General features: G+C 43.5%; 6 protein-coding genes across 6 annotated transcripts; 3 read left to right on the plus strand and 3 right to left on the minus strand.

The window, feature by feature from the left end:
• Nucleotides 1-443: 443 nt before the first annotated feature.
• Nucleotides 444-1,529, minus strand: EAF02_010769 (uncharacterized protein; the record flags this gene model as incomplete). The annotated part of the gene is made up of 4 exons (XM_038906817.1): nt 444-606; nt 664-1,144; nt 1,205-1,391; nt 1,449-1,529. The coding sequence occupies 4 exons, from the start codon at nt 1,527-1,529 to the stop codon at nt 444-446; spliced, it is 912 nt and encodes a 303-aa protein (XP_038753365.1).
• A 939-nt stretch (nt 1,530-2,468) lies between these two features.
• Nucleotides 2,469-3,932, plus strand: EAF02_010770 (uncharacterized protein; the record flags this gene model as incomplete). The annotated part of the gene is made up of 4 exons (XM_038906818.1): nt 2,469-2,531; nt 2,586-2,732; nt 2,807-3,539; nt 3,598-3,932. 4 exons carry the CDS (start codon nt 2,469-2,471, stop codon nt 3,930-3,932), a joined length of 1,278 nt encoding a protein of 425 aa, XP_038753366.1.
• A 644-nt stretch (nt 3,933-4,576) lies between these two features.
• Nucleotides 4,577-6,375, minus strand: EAF02_010771 (uncharacterized protein; the record flags this gene model as incomplete). The annotated part of the gene is made up of 4 exons (XM_038906819.1): nt 4,577-5,306; nt 5,367-5,439; nt 5,489-6,170; nt 6,220-6,375. 4 exons carry the CDS (start codon nt 6,373-6,375, stop codon nt 4,577-4,579), a joined length of 1,641 nt encoding a protein of 546 aa, XP_038753367.1.
• An 849-nt stretch (nt 6,376-7,224) lies between these two features.
• Nucleotides 7,225-10,512, minus strand: EAF02_010772 (uncharacterized protein; the record flags this gene model as incomplete). Its single annotated transcript, XM_038906820.1, has 3 exons — nt 7,225-8,356; nt 8,409-9,807; nt 9,873-10,512. The coding sequence occupies 3 exons, from the start codon at nt 10,510-10,512 to the stop codon at nt 7,225-7,227; spliced, it is 3,171 nt and encodes a 1,056-aa protein (XP_038753368.1).
• A 903-nt stretch (nt 10,513-11,415) lies between these two features.
• On the plus strand, nt 11,416-13,481 carry EAF02_010773 (uncharacterized protein; the record flags this gene model as incomplete). The annotated part of the gene is made up of 4 exons (XM_038906821.1): nt 11,416-11,657; nt 12,027-12,288; nt 12,335-12,381; nt 12,434-13,481. 4 exons carry the CDS (start codon nt 11,416-11,418, stop codon nt 13,479-13,481), a joined length of 1,599 nt encoding a protein of 532 aa, XP_038753369.1.
• Nucleotides 13,482-13,977: 496 nt separating this feature from the next.
• EAF02_010774 (uncharacterized protein) lies at nt 13,978-16,295 on the plus strand (the record flags this gene model as incomplete). Its single annotated transcript, XM_038906822.1, has 9 exons — nt 13,978-14,094; nt 14,146-14,174; nt 14,227-14,301; nt 14,356-14,431; nt 14,490-15,163; nt 15,213-15,374; nt 15,422-15,964; nt 16,063-16,176; nt 16,265-16,295. The coding sequence occupies 9 exons, from the start codon at nt 13,978-13,980 to the stop codon at nt 16,293-16,295; spliced, it is 1,821 nt and encodes a 606-aa protein (XP_038753370.1).
• Between the last annotated feature and the right edge of the window lie 69 nt (nt 16,296-16,364).

Below are 16,364 nucleotides of genomic sequence, written 5' to 3' on the forward strand. Positions count from 1 at the left end.
GTATCAACTTGGTGTTGATTAAAGTGTAAAGTACTTCAGTCTTATCAATATGATTGATTGTATTATTCGTCTTGATCATTGTTATCTATCAGAAGCTAGTAATTAATATAGTAGAAGTGCTAGCGCTAGTGCATACGCTAGTGCAATACGGTGCCCTCTTTAGATCACATGATCGATATCCCGACACATAGCAATGGCAGAAAGCATATTGAAAATGGAAGTTATAGTTAATTTCCATAAAATCAAGGTTAATGCTTCGACTAATTGTAAAGATGTAGACTGTACTGCCATGCCAATAAGAGAAGTGATACCTTGCTGGCATGTTCGATGAATCATTTGACCCGAAAGATACACTTTTTTCTCTTGTTAGAAGAACTCTATCTCGCAGAAACAGCAACGAGCCAAAATGAATGCTTTGACAGTCCTCGAACCCACAATTCTACTCACAGAACCTTGTTCTGCAGTTTTGCATCTACTACAACAGGCATTGAAGTGAACATAGATGGCCATTCCAAATCCACCAGATCTTGCTTACCATTGCGACAATATCGCAGCCAAATTGACCAGGTGATATTATTGTACGCAGCTATTCCTGTCAAAATATGCCTGTATACATTAGCTTTCTCTTCCCGGCCACTGAATCACTGAAGATTAAAAACTCACCACCATCCATGGCCCTCCAGGAAAATTCCCCACGGTAGTCCCACTTCTCTTCTCCACCTTCTAATCGTCCCACAATAAATGTTATCCAAATTCCATATGAAAAATGCGAGAGCTACGTAAGTTAATCCTATAACATTCAACTTCCACATCTGGCTCAAGATCTTGCTATCTCTCTCGTCTCTTCTTTTTTGCTCTACTGTAGTGGCCTTTTCGTCTTTAACGCGACGCTTTGGATTGAGTATATGCTCCATTATCCACATACTTCGGAATACCACAATAGCGGTGAGTAGTGCAAACATGTTTTGATGAAAGACTGGGTCTTGGAGATAATGATAGTATAGAGTAATAAATATCGCAAGCGCAGAAATCGAACAAGCGAGAACGAAACGCGATAAAGGGGATTTCTGGTGCGCAAAAACGGAGTAGGCTAGGACGCACTCTAGATAAATCATGGCCAGTTCGTCCACGAGTTGCATAGGGTCTAGAGGTTGTTAACTTCTTCCGTTTGTAGTAGGAAGAAAAGGGAGGAATATCGACGAACAAATCAATGTAGAATGGAATAACATGCTTCCAACTCCAATAACCAGATAACTGAGGAAGGCAACAAGGAAGACGCGGTCATGACCATATCTAATACAGCTGGAAATTCCCTTCCAGGCCAAAATCACAAACATCAAATTGGTAATCGTATTCACAATCTCAGCCGAGTAGATTGTAGCATAGTAGTCCTAAATGGGATGTTAATAGTGAGTAGGGAGAATTAGAGAGAATGAATAGTCACGTGCTTCTTCGCACCAATTGATGGTTGAGGTTACGGGGCCCCAGTAACCTGGGCCGGAGGAAGGGTAGGGCGTTGATGGTAGCATGTTGACAATGCTTGTTTGGCTTTAAGAAGATGCCGCTGTTGTTCCCTGAGGATATAGATGGGTCTATAACTTAGAGATTCTAGAAAGATAGAAGAATTATGATAGTTCGATGGATTGAAAGATTAATAATATGGCATTATGAGAAACAAGATTTCTTTAAGTCCTTTCTCATCAAGAATTCAATCTAGAATGCTGACCAGAAAATAGATATTCACTTTGCAATCTACAACATGTGGCCTTTCGACAAGTGAAAATTTCATCGTCGAGCATAAGATTATGCTGCGTCACGTGATAGTGTGCAGAACCAACAGTTGACTTTGCCGAACCTCGGATGAGAGGCTCCGTGCTTCATCACTTTTCATACTATGCAGGACATCTATCTTTTTCACTCCCCCCTTTTTCTACCGGAATCAAAAGGTCTTTATCTCTCTCCAAATGCAGTCAAATTGTCCGATTTCTTTTGCAGTCTCATCTTTTCTATTGCTTCCATGAAGTCATTCTAGATTTGACAGTGTTTCAACCCCAGGATAATAGATGACAAGGTACAGAGATTGAAGTGTCCACTGAATGATCCACTTTCATCCGTGGAACCAGCTGCCATTGAATGTTTCGATATGTTTTAATTGGATCGCTCGTGGTGACGCGTGCTGCCCACACTATCATTAGATATGGAAATGATGAACGGCGACGACGATAAAGTGATACGCGCAATGGCTTTAAGGTTATTTGTTAAAAGGTCTAAGGGGCAGACGATATATAAATGGGAGCAAGAGCTTGTTTTTAGCTTTCCCCGTTTGTATTTCGTATTTGGCGTGTTGGAGACTTCTGAGGCGTTGTGACATTTTCCATTGTTGGTCAAGATTTTTCGAGATATTGTCGATCAGTATAGTTGATACATAGATACTCAATTTCGGGCTCTACGCACAACAAGTCGGCAACATGCGCGATGAAGGAACAATTGCACTCATTCCTCATCCTAGTGATGATCCACGAGATCCATTGGTAAATACACCCTCGCACTAGCTAACAACCATGATACTAACATATATTAACTAGAATTGGCCAATGAGGAAGAAAGTACCTATCGTCGCTGCCTTATGTCTCGCGACATTCGCCGGTTGTGCGGGTGGCCTTGCTGGTCAATTGATTCCAGCACCACAAGCAAAATTGTATGGGGTTGAGACCACAAAGATGGCTTATCAGGTACGTGAAGTTTTCTAGCAAGCACCAGGAAACTTCTAGATGGTTGGAATTCAATTGACAAAAACGGAATATAGACATCATGTTCCAATGCTGGCATGATAGCAGGATCTTTGATCCTCTTTCCATTATCTCACAAATTCGGTCGTTCATCAGTAATTTTCTGGTCCACCGTTGGAGTATTCATCACCCAAGTCTGGGCAGCATGCATGACACACTCCACACAGTACGCCCCATTCCTTGCTTCCAGAATAATGGCTGGATTCTTTGGAACCATTGCTGGTATACTTGGTCCTCGTATACTTTTTGATCTCTTCTTCTTGCACCAGAGAGGCCGTGTCTTCACTTACTTTTATTGGGCTTTCGATTTCGGCACGGTGGCTGGTCCAACGCTGTCGGCATTCATATCAACAGCTGGGAAGGGATCATGGACTTATGCATTTTGGTGGACAGCAGCGCTCGCAGCTTTAGCAGCGATAATGGTATTTTTGTTCGTATATGAGACTTCCTGGGACCGATCGGAGGGGGCAGATAATTCATCGATCGCGACGCCTGATGGATTCATTGCGAGCAAATTTGCAACTTTTTTCCTGGGGACGAAAGTCACAAAGCAGGCCAGTTTGAAACAGGTCTTGGGGGTCGCAGCCAACCCATTTTTAATCATGGCTAATCCGTCGATGATATTACTGGCAATGTTTACTCTGATTAGTTTTGGTTTCTATGTTGCTATGAATGCAATCACTCCAGTTTGGTTACAGAAGGGCGTGAAAGAAGGAGGTTACGGATTCACCTCCAAGGAAAACGCTCTATGTATGTACCTCTCTACTTCTCAGATTTTTCTAATGAAAAGTTATCTAACAATCACCAGTTTCTCTCGGTCACTGGGCAGGAATAATAATAGCCTTGATCTACGGCCACTTTGTCAGCGATCGCCTCCCTCTCTGGATTTGTTCTCGAAATCGCGGCATCTGGAAGCCCGAATATCGGCTATACGCTCTGATTCTCCCCGCCTTGATTTTCAATCCAATCGGTCTTGGTGTCTTCGGCGCAACGCTCCAAAATCATTGGAGCTGGGGCGTCCTCATTTGGGCACAGATAATGGTGACATTCGGATCTTTATCCATCACCCCGATTACTGTGAACTATGCGTGTGAACTCTTCACGAAAGCTCCTGCTGAGACAGCTATTGTAATGAACAATTAAAGAGTTGGATTTGGATTGTCGGTAACGTTTTATTTTACGCCTTGGGTTGAGGAATTAGGGTTTAGATGGACATATGGAATGATGGCATTTTTGCAAGTGGCGAGCTTTGGGTTCGTTGCGATACTAATGTGGGAGGGGCATGAGATAAGAGAATGGAAAGTTGGAGGTTTAAGTAGCGACGAGGAGGGCCAACATGTCATGGAGAAGGGAGAGAGTATAAGTGAGCGCAGTGTGGGTAGTGAACAGCAGTATGCTGAGGGTGAAAAAGGGAGTCATCAGGTCTGATTGTGTACAATAATTTACAATCAGAGTAACTAATAGTCCGGACTGCAGTCCAACAATATAAAGGTTTGAATATTCTAAAGTAGTTAGAAAACTGAAAGTAACTCAATATTCCAATCTAACTTGATATCTCTGATAATTTAAATGTTCTGATTGGTTTAGGGATTTAATAACTTACATTGTTGAACTGCAGTCCGGACTATGGGACACTCTGCGAGTCCTGAGTGCCGAAAAAGTTAATATTGTATTCCAATAAGACTAACATTCAGTTATAAAGTACAAATAAATCACAAAAGAAGAATAATCACAAAAAGAAACACATAGGAACGCCAGAAGCACCTAATCGTGCAACATATCCATCATCAACCCAAATCCACGAAATCCCTCCACCCCCTAATCCATTCCCACCGATTTGGAAATCCCCACGATCTCTTTTGATTTGTGCTACTAGAACTCTCACATTCACTCGTACTTTCCGAAAGACTCACACTTCCATCCACATCCTCCACAATTTCTTCTACCTTCCCAGTCACAGCCACACACTGATCAGCAGGGACTCTAATCCCCTTTGTCAACAGTGCCGTTCCCGCAGGCGGCAACTCATCTTTTCCTCTTGACGCAGGAACACGTCCTACATACGCATTGAAATTATAATTTCCACACGCACATATCTCTGTTACATTTCTGGGACTCGTTTCCTGTACCACTATTTTTCCTTTCCTCCAGAGTCCGAAGATTTGGCTTCCGACTCCCATGGGCACGATAAAGGCATTTACACCTTGCACTGCGTTGAATTGGAACGCGCCGCTTCCGGAGACTACGGTGACGTTGCCGGGAGATTTGAGGAAGGCGGTTACGAAGATACTGTCGGTTTCGGTTTCCCAGCCGTTGGGTTTGCCGTTGAAGTAATCGCCGGATGAGTTGGGTGCAGCGAGCATAGTTGTGTCGGTGGCGTCGCAGTTGAGAGAGAGGGGATTGGGACGGTACCAGTAGACTATGAGGTCGCGTTTGATATATTTGGAAGGGGAAGCGGCGCCGGCGTGGAAAGCGCGGATGAATGGGGTAGCAAGGGTGAGCCATGCTCCATGAGGCCTGGATTTGTTAGCTGCACACTTCAAAGCGAACTTGATTGGGGTAGTTGAAAAATCTTACATATCGTTTGTCCATTTCGAATTTCCATCATCAGTATGTGGTGCAGACAGCGGTCCCACATAATGGCTTTCTCCTACTCCAAATCAGTATTTCAAATCTCCAAACAACGCAGAGCAACTTACCATAATCATTCCAACTAACAATTTCCACAAACCTCGCTCCCAACCCCAACAAATCCTGCCATCTCTGAACCCACTGTCCCTCCGCTGGAAATACCCAATTCTTACTATACGACACCTCGGGTCCACAATGCGTAAAGAACCACGGACTAACAGGCGCAATGTAATCTTTCCCCGCTAACGCATTCATATAAGCCACATCACCATCACGCACCGTGAGATTCGAAGAAGACGATGGCGCTTTGTTCGCCCCATTGTTAGGCCAACCCATCCAATTAAACGCTGCATCCAGCTCCTTAAAATTAGACGACCCAGGGCTAAAGTTCGGCGCGAAAAAAATAGGAACACCAGCTTTAGCACGCACATCTGCGACATTGAGAGCATCTCCAATGAAAGTCGAAACAAAGACTTTATCATCCACAGATAATTGTGCAGTCTGATTAGCATATTTTGCTATTTTCCCCCCTACTGCTGATGAATCTGCCGGGTCCCAAGAACTGAAATCAAAGGACAAAAAGACTTTCATGTGGTTTGTAGCTGCGGATGCATAGGCATAGTCGAGCTGTGTATCTGTGAATGCGTCGGCGCCGATATTCAGGGCAAATGCGTCGATTCCCGCGCGACGAGCGAGTTGCATGTCTTTGTCGTAATCGGCGGAGCTGGCTCGGTTGCTTACAATGCCAACCTAGGGGAGTTGATTAGTTTTCATTATTTCGCTAGAGAAGAGTGCATACCATGAAATGCGCGAAAACATAGCGACCGGGAGAAGTCTGATGGGTCGAATCTTTAGACGAGGGATCAGCAGTAATGAGTTGAATAGAGTTAAGTAGTGTGAGAAGCCATGGAATGGTCTTCAGAAAGAAAGCATTTGTCTGCATAATGAGGTTCATTGACCGAGTTGCTGTACAAACTTGAGAACGAGAAACTGGCACTATATGTTTGAATGATGCAGCAAGTTTACTTTGAAGGTTGCAGTTAGTATATCCACATAATGAAATTTCATAGTGATACATGGAGGAATATCAATCGCAGAGATCACGAACAAAGGAGAATCCATGTATGGCCTAGTAACTTGCCATCCCTTTGATTTTCGAAGAGAAACGAGATTTTGATTTCTTTGTCTACTACAGATAGCCTATGATTCTTTCTGTTAGATTAATCAATCAAACCCCGATCAAGCTAAACCTCATGAAACCACGCACTTAATTTTCGCTTTCCTCTAGCACACGTATCATGAAGCTGCTAGGCCCTCCAAATGAATTGTTATATACCCGCTGATTTAATCCTGAACGTTGAACTTGCATCATACATTTAACTTGCGATATACCTCCCACTCTCACTTTACTCATCGACAACGAGTATCAAGCCCTTTCAATTGATAGCCGGCAGAGTCATGTGTGAAAGCCATAATCAAGTCTACTTTCTTGACAGGCTTAATTGAATAGATACCGCAAGGACAAGATTGATGCAATTAATGATACAGGTAGCACCTGGAAATATGTAAGCTAATGGTCTAGTATTGGCTGCTTATGAGAAGGTTTTGGTTGCTCAAGTATGTGTATGGGTAATTGTCGCAGATAAAGCAAGCAGAAAAGTTGTGAAGAAAAAAGAGAGGCAGTGTGGGTGCTTGAGACCCGGCTGTGGGGGCAATATAAATGGTAAATGATCGATCTAGCATTTGTAATTTTCTATCCGGTATCCAAGTCTTTATATCCATATAAATTCCGTATCATAAATACTTATATCCCAATCTTCTCGAATACAAATGCGAATTTCTTCTCTTCACACTTCACTTGAAACTCCTCCTTGACTCCCGGTCCACAAGCCGCTGATCCAACACCAGCAGACTCGGCGTCTAACCTCCACAACACTTCGTTTTCCTTTACCAAGTCCCTTGGATGTCTCGCTTTTTGCAATGTAGTAGGAGAATATCTTGTAGCTGCCCATTGAAACGTGGGGGCTCCAGATGAACTTGCTCTAATTCCCACTCCAGAGGAATCTGTCATATTTACCCATCTAGTCTTCATACGGTTACCATTCTCTTGAGGTACATCGTAAGGAGTATATAACGCATCCACATCAGCGGAATATATACCTAGCTTCTGTGAAGAGCATTTATCTGCGTAGGATTCTCCTGGTCCAATACCAAACCATTCTGCATTATCGAGATCATCGCGGAGTTCAATGTCCAAGCCAACTCTAGGCAGGTTTGATGGCATTGATCCAGTAGGCTTGAGGTTGACTTTGATTTTCAAAGAGCCAGTTGCTGAGACCTGATATGTGATTGTAGCCTCGAAGCCCCAGTTCAATATTGGAGGTGAAATGAATGTTACAGCGGTGACGGTAACTAAATCGTCATCGGTCTTCACATCAAAAGATCGAAGCTGCGACGTCAATGCATCCAACCCATATCGCTTATAGTAAGGAAAGTCAGAAGGCATATCATTGTCTGTCGGTGCTCTCCAGAAGCCCAGTGTAATTGATGAGATTAGTATCTTGGTTGACTTCAAGGTTGTTGGACTGGTAAAATTCCATTGAGACAAACTACCCCGAGCTGCATCAAATGCAAATAGGAAGTTTGAGCCTGTAACTCTGTACTCCGTCCTAGATGAGACAACGTCGAGATGAGAAGTGTTTGTAGGGGAAACTCGGGAGATCGAATCTGCATTAGGCTTCGAGATCTGGTCTTGCATCCATGCAAGCTCATGACCAGCATCAGCCCAAGCAGTCGAAAACTTTTGTTGAAAGGTGACTATAATCCATAGCTCGCCCGATCCATTTCTAGAAGGAGCAGATGGTAGGTCTATCGAAGAGGACTTTCCTGGGAGGATATTTGGGAGTGCCAAATCACCAGATTTTACAATCTTCCGGCTTCGAAAAGTTAGCAAATCTGATTTTCTAAGTGTGATAAATGTTTACAAACCTTTTTTCGAACGACTCAATCTTGTAAGAAGCGGCGACATGATCAAGTCCTATGAAATCATAACCATTGGCGATCACGATTTTACCCTCTTGAACCCAAGCACGAATTGGAGCGATGACCTTTTTGAGTTCTGTTAAACCAGGCGTAGGCGTGTGATCACTGTAGCACAAGCCATCCATGACAAAGGTATCATCGTTCGGGACATCACCAAAATCGCCTCCGTAGGCATAAAAGCCCTCTTTTCCTGGCTCTGTCTTCCACAGTCCGTGATTTGCCCATTCCCAAATCCAACCCCCTTGGAGTCTTTCGTAATCTCTGAATGCAGCCTGATAATCTTCTAGACCTCCGGGTCCATTTCCCATGGCATGACCATATTCGCAAAGCACAATAGGCTTATCATAGCACCCATCAGAAACACCAGTAGTCTCCGCGTGCTTGACAAGAACATCGATGGGTGGATACATGTAAGAAAACATGTCTGCAGACTTTGCATCGGCATCACCTTCATAGTGGACCAGTCGGCTAGGGTCCACCTCCTTTGCGTAGTCATACATTGCCTTGTGATTTTTCCCATAGAATGCTTCATTTCCTAAAGACCACAAGATAATCGAAGGATGATTCTTATCTCGATTCACAAGCTGGGTCATTCGGTCGATGTATGCGTCGCGCCAGGTTTCGTTATCGGAGGTGAATTTGGCGGCTTGTGGAAAGGTCAGTTTCTTACGTTCTTCGTAAGGTATTGATTCTGGAATATTGGCAGGATATGCTACAGCATCATAAAATCCGTGACACTCTAAATCTGCTTCATCCATCACCCATAGACCAAGCTCATCACAAAGATCATATATTCCCGGATGTGATGGGTAATGGGAGCAGCGCAGTGCATTGATATTATGTTGCTTCATCAACAATAAGTCCTGTTTGATAAAGGACAATGGCACAGCACGTCCGAGATGTGGATGATGGTCATGACGATTTGCGCCATTAAAGAGAATGGCTTTGCCATTGACTGTTATAAGACCGTTTTTGAGCTCGACGCAACGGAAACCGACGTTTTGGTAAATGGTCTGAGTAACCTTGTTGTTCACATGAACTGAAATCTCAAGCTGATATAAATAGGGTGTCTCGGCAGTCCATTTCTGAGGTTGTGATACCGACAAGCTCAATGAGAGCTTCTTCGCGTCAGACTCAAAAGATTTAGAACCACTCGATATTACTTCATCGCCATTAGAACTATCACGTAGCGTCAATTTTACCTCTCCAGAAGATGGAGCAACTAAATCCAAGGCAACTTCCAGAGTCGCGTCATTATATTTTTCATCAAGCTTAGGTGTAACGAAATAGTCGTCGATTCGACCCGTTGTAGGAAATGATAAAAGATTCACATCTCTGAATATACCTGGAATAAAATTGTTAGTCTACATTCCTCAATTGTAATGCCTCTCCCACAGAATACAGACTTACCAGAAAGCCACCATTGATCTTGATCCTCGATATATGACCCATCACACCATTGGTATACGCGAACCCAGACTTCGTTTGCGCTTCCCCGGTTCACAAATGTCGAAACATCAAATTCCGCCGCATTTCTGGATCCTTGAGAATACCCAACGAATTGGCCATTGACCCAGACGTGGAAAGCGCTATCTACACCATCAAATCTCAATCGCAATTGGGAAGACTCATCCCAAGACTTTGGAACGTGAAACGATCTGCGATAAGTTCCTGTAGGGTTTTCGGTCGGGACATGTGGAGGACAGACGGGAAATGGGAATATTGTATTTGTATATTGAGGTCGACCATGCCCTTGAAGTTGCCAATGCCCCGGAACTGTTATATTTCCCCATTCTACCTCATCATCTGGTATAGTCTCGATTTGTTTGTCTGCGGTTGGTGGCACATTTACATATCCTTCCTTAGTGCCCAATTCTGAGGTTGGTGTATTTGATTGAGCTGGAAGTGGTGCATGTTTGGGCGTTGGGGCATAATGAAAGTCCCATGTGCCATTCAATAGGAGAAAGGAAGGTGGGATATAGTATGATCTCGCTGGAAGTCGATTTCGTTGGAAGATCTTCTCATCGCAGATATCCAGGTCGGAAGCCATGATGGTATTGTAGCTGTGAAGGATGCCAAAAGCCTTGAGAACTGAATGAATATGTGAGAGAAAGAATGTATTGGTCTGTCTATGGCATATAATATACTACAATGGCATTGATATCAAGGCTATCGTGACTCGGCGTCCATCTTCGCCCAGAGTTGGCATCGAGTGCACCACTCTTGAGCGTGCCAGGAAACCCCTCATTGCATTGAGAACACAGCAATGCGTAGATTGACAGGTGACGGATGTCGGCCTCGGGGAAACATGTTCCGAAAGATCCAATTAAACAAATAATCTCACGATGGAGTAGGAGTTACATTAGTTTGGTACCTTTATTGGTTTTCGTGATTTTGGTTGGATGAAATGAGGGCGATGAGGGGTAGATTGAGTGAAGTTTGGGGAAATATTTAGTTCGGGGAACGCGGAGCCGAAACCCCTGTCGTTAAAACCACCACAAACACGAGACCATACCAATAATTTAATTTGGCGCACCAACCCACTCTCACCGCGAATTCTGGCTTACATCTCCACTCGAAATCTTGATTCAGGTTGAGTCGTTATTGGTCCTTCGATTACTCGCCGCAAAGTTCCCCTGTTTCCCCATGTTATGAATCTGGGGTATCTTCCAGAGCTTCGAGCTTCATGTGGTTGACAACGTCGGGATGTAGGCCAAAAATGGACTACATTCACGATTCGATGGGATGAGAGATCAGGTACGACGGGAAAGCAGTCAAATGAAGCCAATGATGGTAAACTTCATAGAGAAAGATGACAGACCTTGGGACTATATATTACGCCCTCGCGCTGCTGGTGAAATGAGGAAGAGATGAACTATACTGTCGTCTGTTGTTCTTGTTAATTACTATCTATCCTTCAATTCTTGATATTGCTTACTGGTTCTCAATAGCAATGGCCGAAAAGCACTTGCAGGATGTTGAACTTCACGAAACAAAGTCTGGGGGTGTAGTTGGCGAGGCAGTTCAACTTGCTCACGATGTCGACGAAACGAAGCCTCGTCCATTCACCTTGAGCATGTTTCGACTTTATGGTTGTCTGATGGTCGCATATCTATGCGGATGTTTGAATGGATTCGATGGCTCTTTAATGGGTGGTCTTAATGCTATGAAGACTTATCAAACCTACTTCCACATGTAAGTAATTATCGATTCGCTTCACTCCATTTCACTGGGATCGTTTCAACTACAGAGAATCATGTACAGTCTGGCTATTCAGGAAATATCCTTCTGTCCCCCAATGAGTGCACGGATTAACAGGACAGTGCAAAAATGGACTTCTGAATATCTCTTGATAGATCAAATCATTCATTCTGGGAAGTTTTACAATCATTGATTAGAGATGGAACCATCAAAGTGTGAATTTTGATATCAAACAATTGAAGAATGAATTCACTGAAAATATCGAATCTTGGGAAGTGTCCCGTTAGTCCATACACCCACTGGTGGTCTGCTAAAGATTTTTTGTCATCAAAATAGAGTATCATCATACTAACTGTCCTGAAGGAGTGCTGCAGGGTCTTCGACTGGCCTTGTTTTTGCCATGTACAACATAGGCTCAATTCCTGCGGTCTTCTTCACGGGTCCTGTCAACGATCATTTTGGCAGGCGGATGGGCATGTTTACTGGGGCAGTCTTGGTTATCATTGGTACATGTGTTCAAGCACCTTCAACAAATCATGGCATGTTTTTAGCTGGTCGATTTATTCTTGGGTTTGGAGTCAGCTTTTGCTGCGTTAGTGCTCCTTGCTATGTGAGCGAGATGGCTGTAAGTTCAATCATGAAAGGATCATAGCAGTGACTGACTCGTTTAGCATCCTGCTTGGAGAGGAACTCTCACTGGACTGTACAATACTACTTGGTACGTTATGTTGTCATTCCTTGAAAATTAGCAACCACTGATCAATAATCAGGTACATCGGATCAATTGTTGCATCTTGGGTTGTGTATGGTTGTAGGACAATCGATGGCAACGCTAGTTGGAGAATACCAATTTGGTGCCAGTTGATTTCCTCTGGCTTTGTAGCGATTGGCGTTTGGTGGTTACCCGAATCTCCTCGCTGGTTGATGGCACAAGACAATGCAGATGAGGCTGTTAAGGTCTTGGCAAGGTATCATGGAGAAGGTTCGATCGATCACCCAATGGTGACTCTGCAACTCAAGGAGATGCAACAGCAAATTGGCTTTAATGATTCTGACAAAAGATGGTGGGATTATTCTGAGCTTGTGAAAACTCATTCTGCTCGCCGCCGTCTTATTTGCGTACTCGGGATGGCATGCTTTGGTCAATTGAGCGGAAATTCCGTTACCAGTTACTACTTACCCGAGATGTTACTCAATGCTGGAATTGTATCTGAAGAAAGACAGCTTTTGATGAACGGCATATACTCTCCTATCTGCTTTATTGGAGCCATTGCTGGAGCCAGATATACAGATAATTGGGGTCGTCGACCACTTTTACTCTACTCCATCTTGTTTTGCTCGGTCTGCTTTGCAATCATTACTGGAACATCTAAATTGGCTACCCAGGACACAACCAACGTCACTGCTGCAAATACAGTCATCGCATTCATCTACATCTTCGGATTTGTTTTTTCTTTTGGATGGACCGCTTTACAAAGCATGTACATTGCAGAGACGCTTCCAACTTCAACCAGAGCCAAGGGTACAGCTATCGGCAATTTCTCCTCGTCGGTCGCAAGTACAATCATTCAATACAGCTCGGGACCAGCATTCGAGAACATTCACTACTACTTTTATCTCGTATTCGTCTTCTGGGATTTGGTCGAAGCGGCGATCATTTACTTCTACTTCCCAGAAACTAAGGATAGAACATTGGAGGAATTGGCCGAAGTGTTTGAGGCTCCAAATCCAGTTCAAAGGAGTTTGGAGAAGAGAAACGCAACTACTGTTCTCAGGACACTCAGAGTTGATACGACGATTGTGAAAGGCGAAGTTTGAAGCAATTTATGTTATATCTGTCTGTTTGGAAAGGATGTGGGACTTGTGAATTCATGGTGTTTGAGTTATCTTAATTTTAGTATGAATTATGATCTAATTTCTGACATTGAATTTCACGCCAGCAGGCAGTGAGTGCATATAAGAAATACCATCATATCCAAACTTGTAAAATGTCTACTCCGTACAATTCTTTTCGATTTCTACTCTCAAAATTACAGGGACAAATTATCCTGCCCGCCTCTGATATCTAATGCCTGATGCATGCATACACGACCGCTAACCCACCATTTACCACCCCACATGACCCCAATATTTGATCCCAACCGCATATTCATTTTCCCACACTCCACATAATTACAAAGGCTTTTTACGCCGGCCAACCATTCGAGCCATTCTTCGAGATAGGAGGAAACATCCGTGCCAATCATCAAAAAAATGGATACGCGTCCACCAAGCAAGCGTCTTCATATCTTGTAATTTAAATTCCAAAAGTCTTATGCCAAATCCCCCGAATATCTTTATCGAAAGTCGAGAGCATCTAGTATCCCCTGCGAGCGTTGTGATGTCGGTCGTAGATCCTGCCCCACGGACAAGACGACGGGCAGCTCATGCAGTAAGAACCTCGGTCAATATTCATGTGAGAAGTTGTTGACCACTCATACAGTGCGATGTCTGCCGATTGAGGAAAATCAGGTAATTATCATCCGTTCAAAGGAGTCTCACATACTGAATAGTGGTATCGTAGATGCGATGGGCACAATCCATGTGCTACATGCATAGCGACGGATCAGGATTGCTCGTATGGAATTGAAGTGAATCCGTAAGTCTTCGTTTCAATCTTGAGTTATACCCTTTTAACACGATCTAATTCTAGTCGGGGCAAGAATGACTCGATTTTGGAGGGCGTCCTCCGCATCGAGAGATATCTACAGGATATGAATGCAATGATGGTACATAATCCTTCGCTATGTCAGTGCAAGCGAAAACCCATTGCTTATTCGTGTCTAGGCTGCTTCGCCTGCTTTTATGAATCATCATGTCGCGAATGATCACAATTCAGGCTCGCCTCAAACGGCGTACTCAGGAGGAGCAACCATTTCATCGCCAGTACCACAACAGATAACTAGACCTCGTCATCTATCTTTTCATGATGAACAAAGTGTCCACAATGCCGTTTTATCTTCTTTTCATACTTCGGCTACCGAGTCCATTCTTTCATGGCAGCTATTCGATGTGTTCCCTTCCGTCAGACAAAATTACACCTCAATATTTCATTTGGAACAAGCAATTATGCCAATTGCTAGCAGGTCGTCTACCATGCATCCGTATGTCGGAAGTCCAGAGCTGGATCACATCATGGAGTCATTTCAAGCAAACATAAATTTTTGGTATCCTGCGATGTCAAATAACAAAAGAAATCAACTCCGAGATTGTGTTCTGTTACGAAAATTGGAGCAACCTACAACTTTATCTGTTTTGGCTCTGTTGATGATGGCACTGGGATGCGCAAGTCAATCAATCATAGATATTGCTGTTCCGAGGGATCTGACATCGGATGAACATGAGTACTACAAGGGACGTAAATTAATGGCAGATATCTGTTTCGATGAAGTTCTCAAAAGGCTGTACATTGCCCATACCGAAATGAGTTCAACTGCTGTTCAGTGTCTTTTCTACACCGCGTAAGTATCCGTATCTTCGGGGTTGAACACTTTTAACTGTAAATTTCAGGGTATACTTTGCATTTTCTCAGCGACCACTTCAAGCATGGGAATACATTAATGCAACCGCTGCAAAATGTCGACTACTCTTATCTTACCACTCACCTGGAGAATCGGCCGAAGATGTCGAATGTTTAAGGCGCATCTTCTGGTCATGCTATATTCTTGAGAGGTAAGTAATATATTGGTGCGAGATTATTTCAAGTTAACACATACAAGTGACTACCTTGCGGAGTTATCTGGTCTTCCTGAGTCTGGTCTTGCATCAATTGAATCAACTATACCTCTTCCAGGTAGTTACGATACACATGACTCACAAGTAGATGAAGAACATTCATCACTCTATTTCCTAGCATGTATCTCGATGCGTCGACTTTTAAATCGCGTTCACAACCTTCTTTATGCCAAAGAAACCGGAGCAAGTCTTGACGACGCACGATTCCCGTTCATTGTGGAAGAACTAGACCATCAACTCGAAGAATGGAGGGACTTCTTACCCCCAGCTTTACAATTCGTCGTCAATACACAACCTGCTCAAGGTCAACACGCAAGTTTCCTGAGACAGAGATATTTGACATGTAGAAGTGTTATTTATCGACCCTACTTGACTTGGGTTCTTACAAATCATTCTCAAGACACAAACGTCGCACAAAACGTACTGGAAAAGTGTCGAAATTGTTTAGATGCCTGTTTACTTCACATAATTAATTTACGAGGATTTGCGCATACGGTCATGATGGATACTTGGATATGTTCTTTGTCGTATTTCTCCCCCCTCTTCTCCATATAACGAAGTCCATCCCATCCATCCTATTTCTCACACGATTACACATCCAATCACATTACTAACTTCCATCCAGAATGACAGGCGCAATGCTTGTACTCCTCGCCGCTTCCCGTCTTCCATATCTCCGCAATCTTCTCGGCCAAGACGTCACAAACATTGGATCACATCTTCAAACATTAATTAAAAGGTGGGTTCAGATACCAGGGGAAAGCAGATCTCCCAGTATTGAGCAGAGTCTGAGGATGATTGGGGAAATTGATGTTTTTCTTCATCAGGAGTTTAGAACAGAGAAAAAAGATTAGTTAGAGTGTGTGGTGTGTTACATCCGCAGTTTTCTGATGGGTTGTACCACGTGGTGCTAACTGATGTATCTAC

Source organism: Botrytis sinoallii, assembly GCF_014898435.1.
Source record: "Botrytis sinoallii strain Bc 23 chromosome Unknown BSIN_027, whole genome shotgun sequence".
Lineage (NCBI taxonomy): Eukaryota > Fungi > Ascomycota > Leotiomycetes > Helotiales > Sclerotiniaceae > Botrytis > Botrytis sinoallii.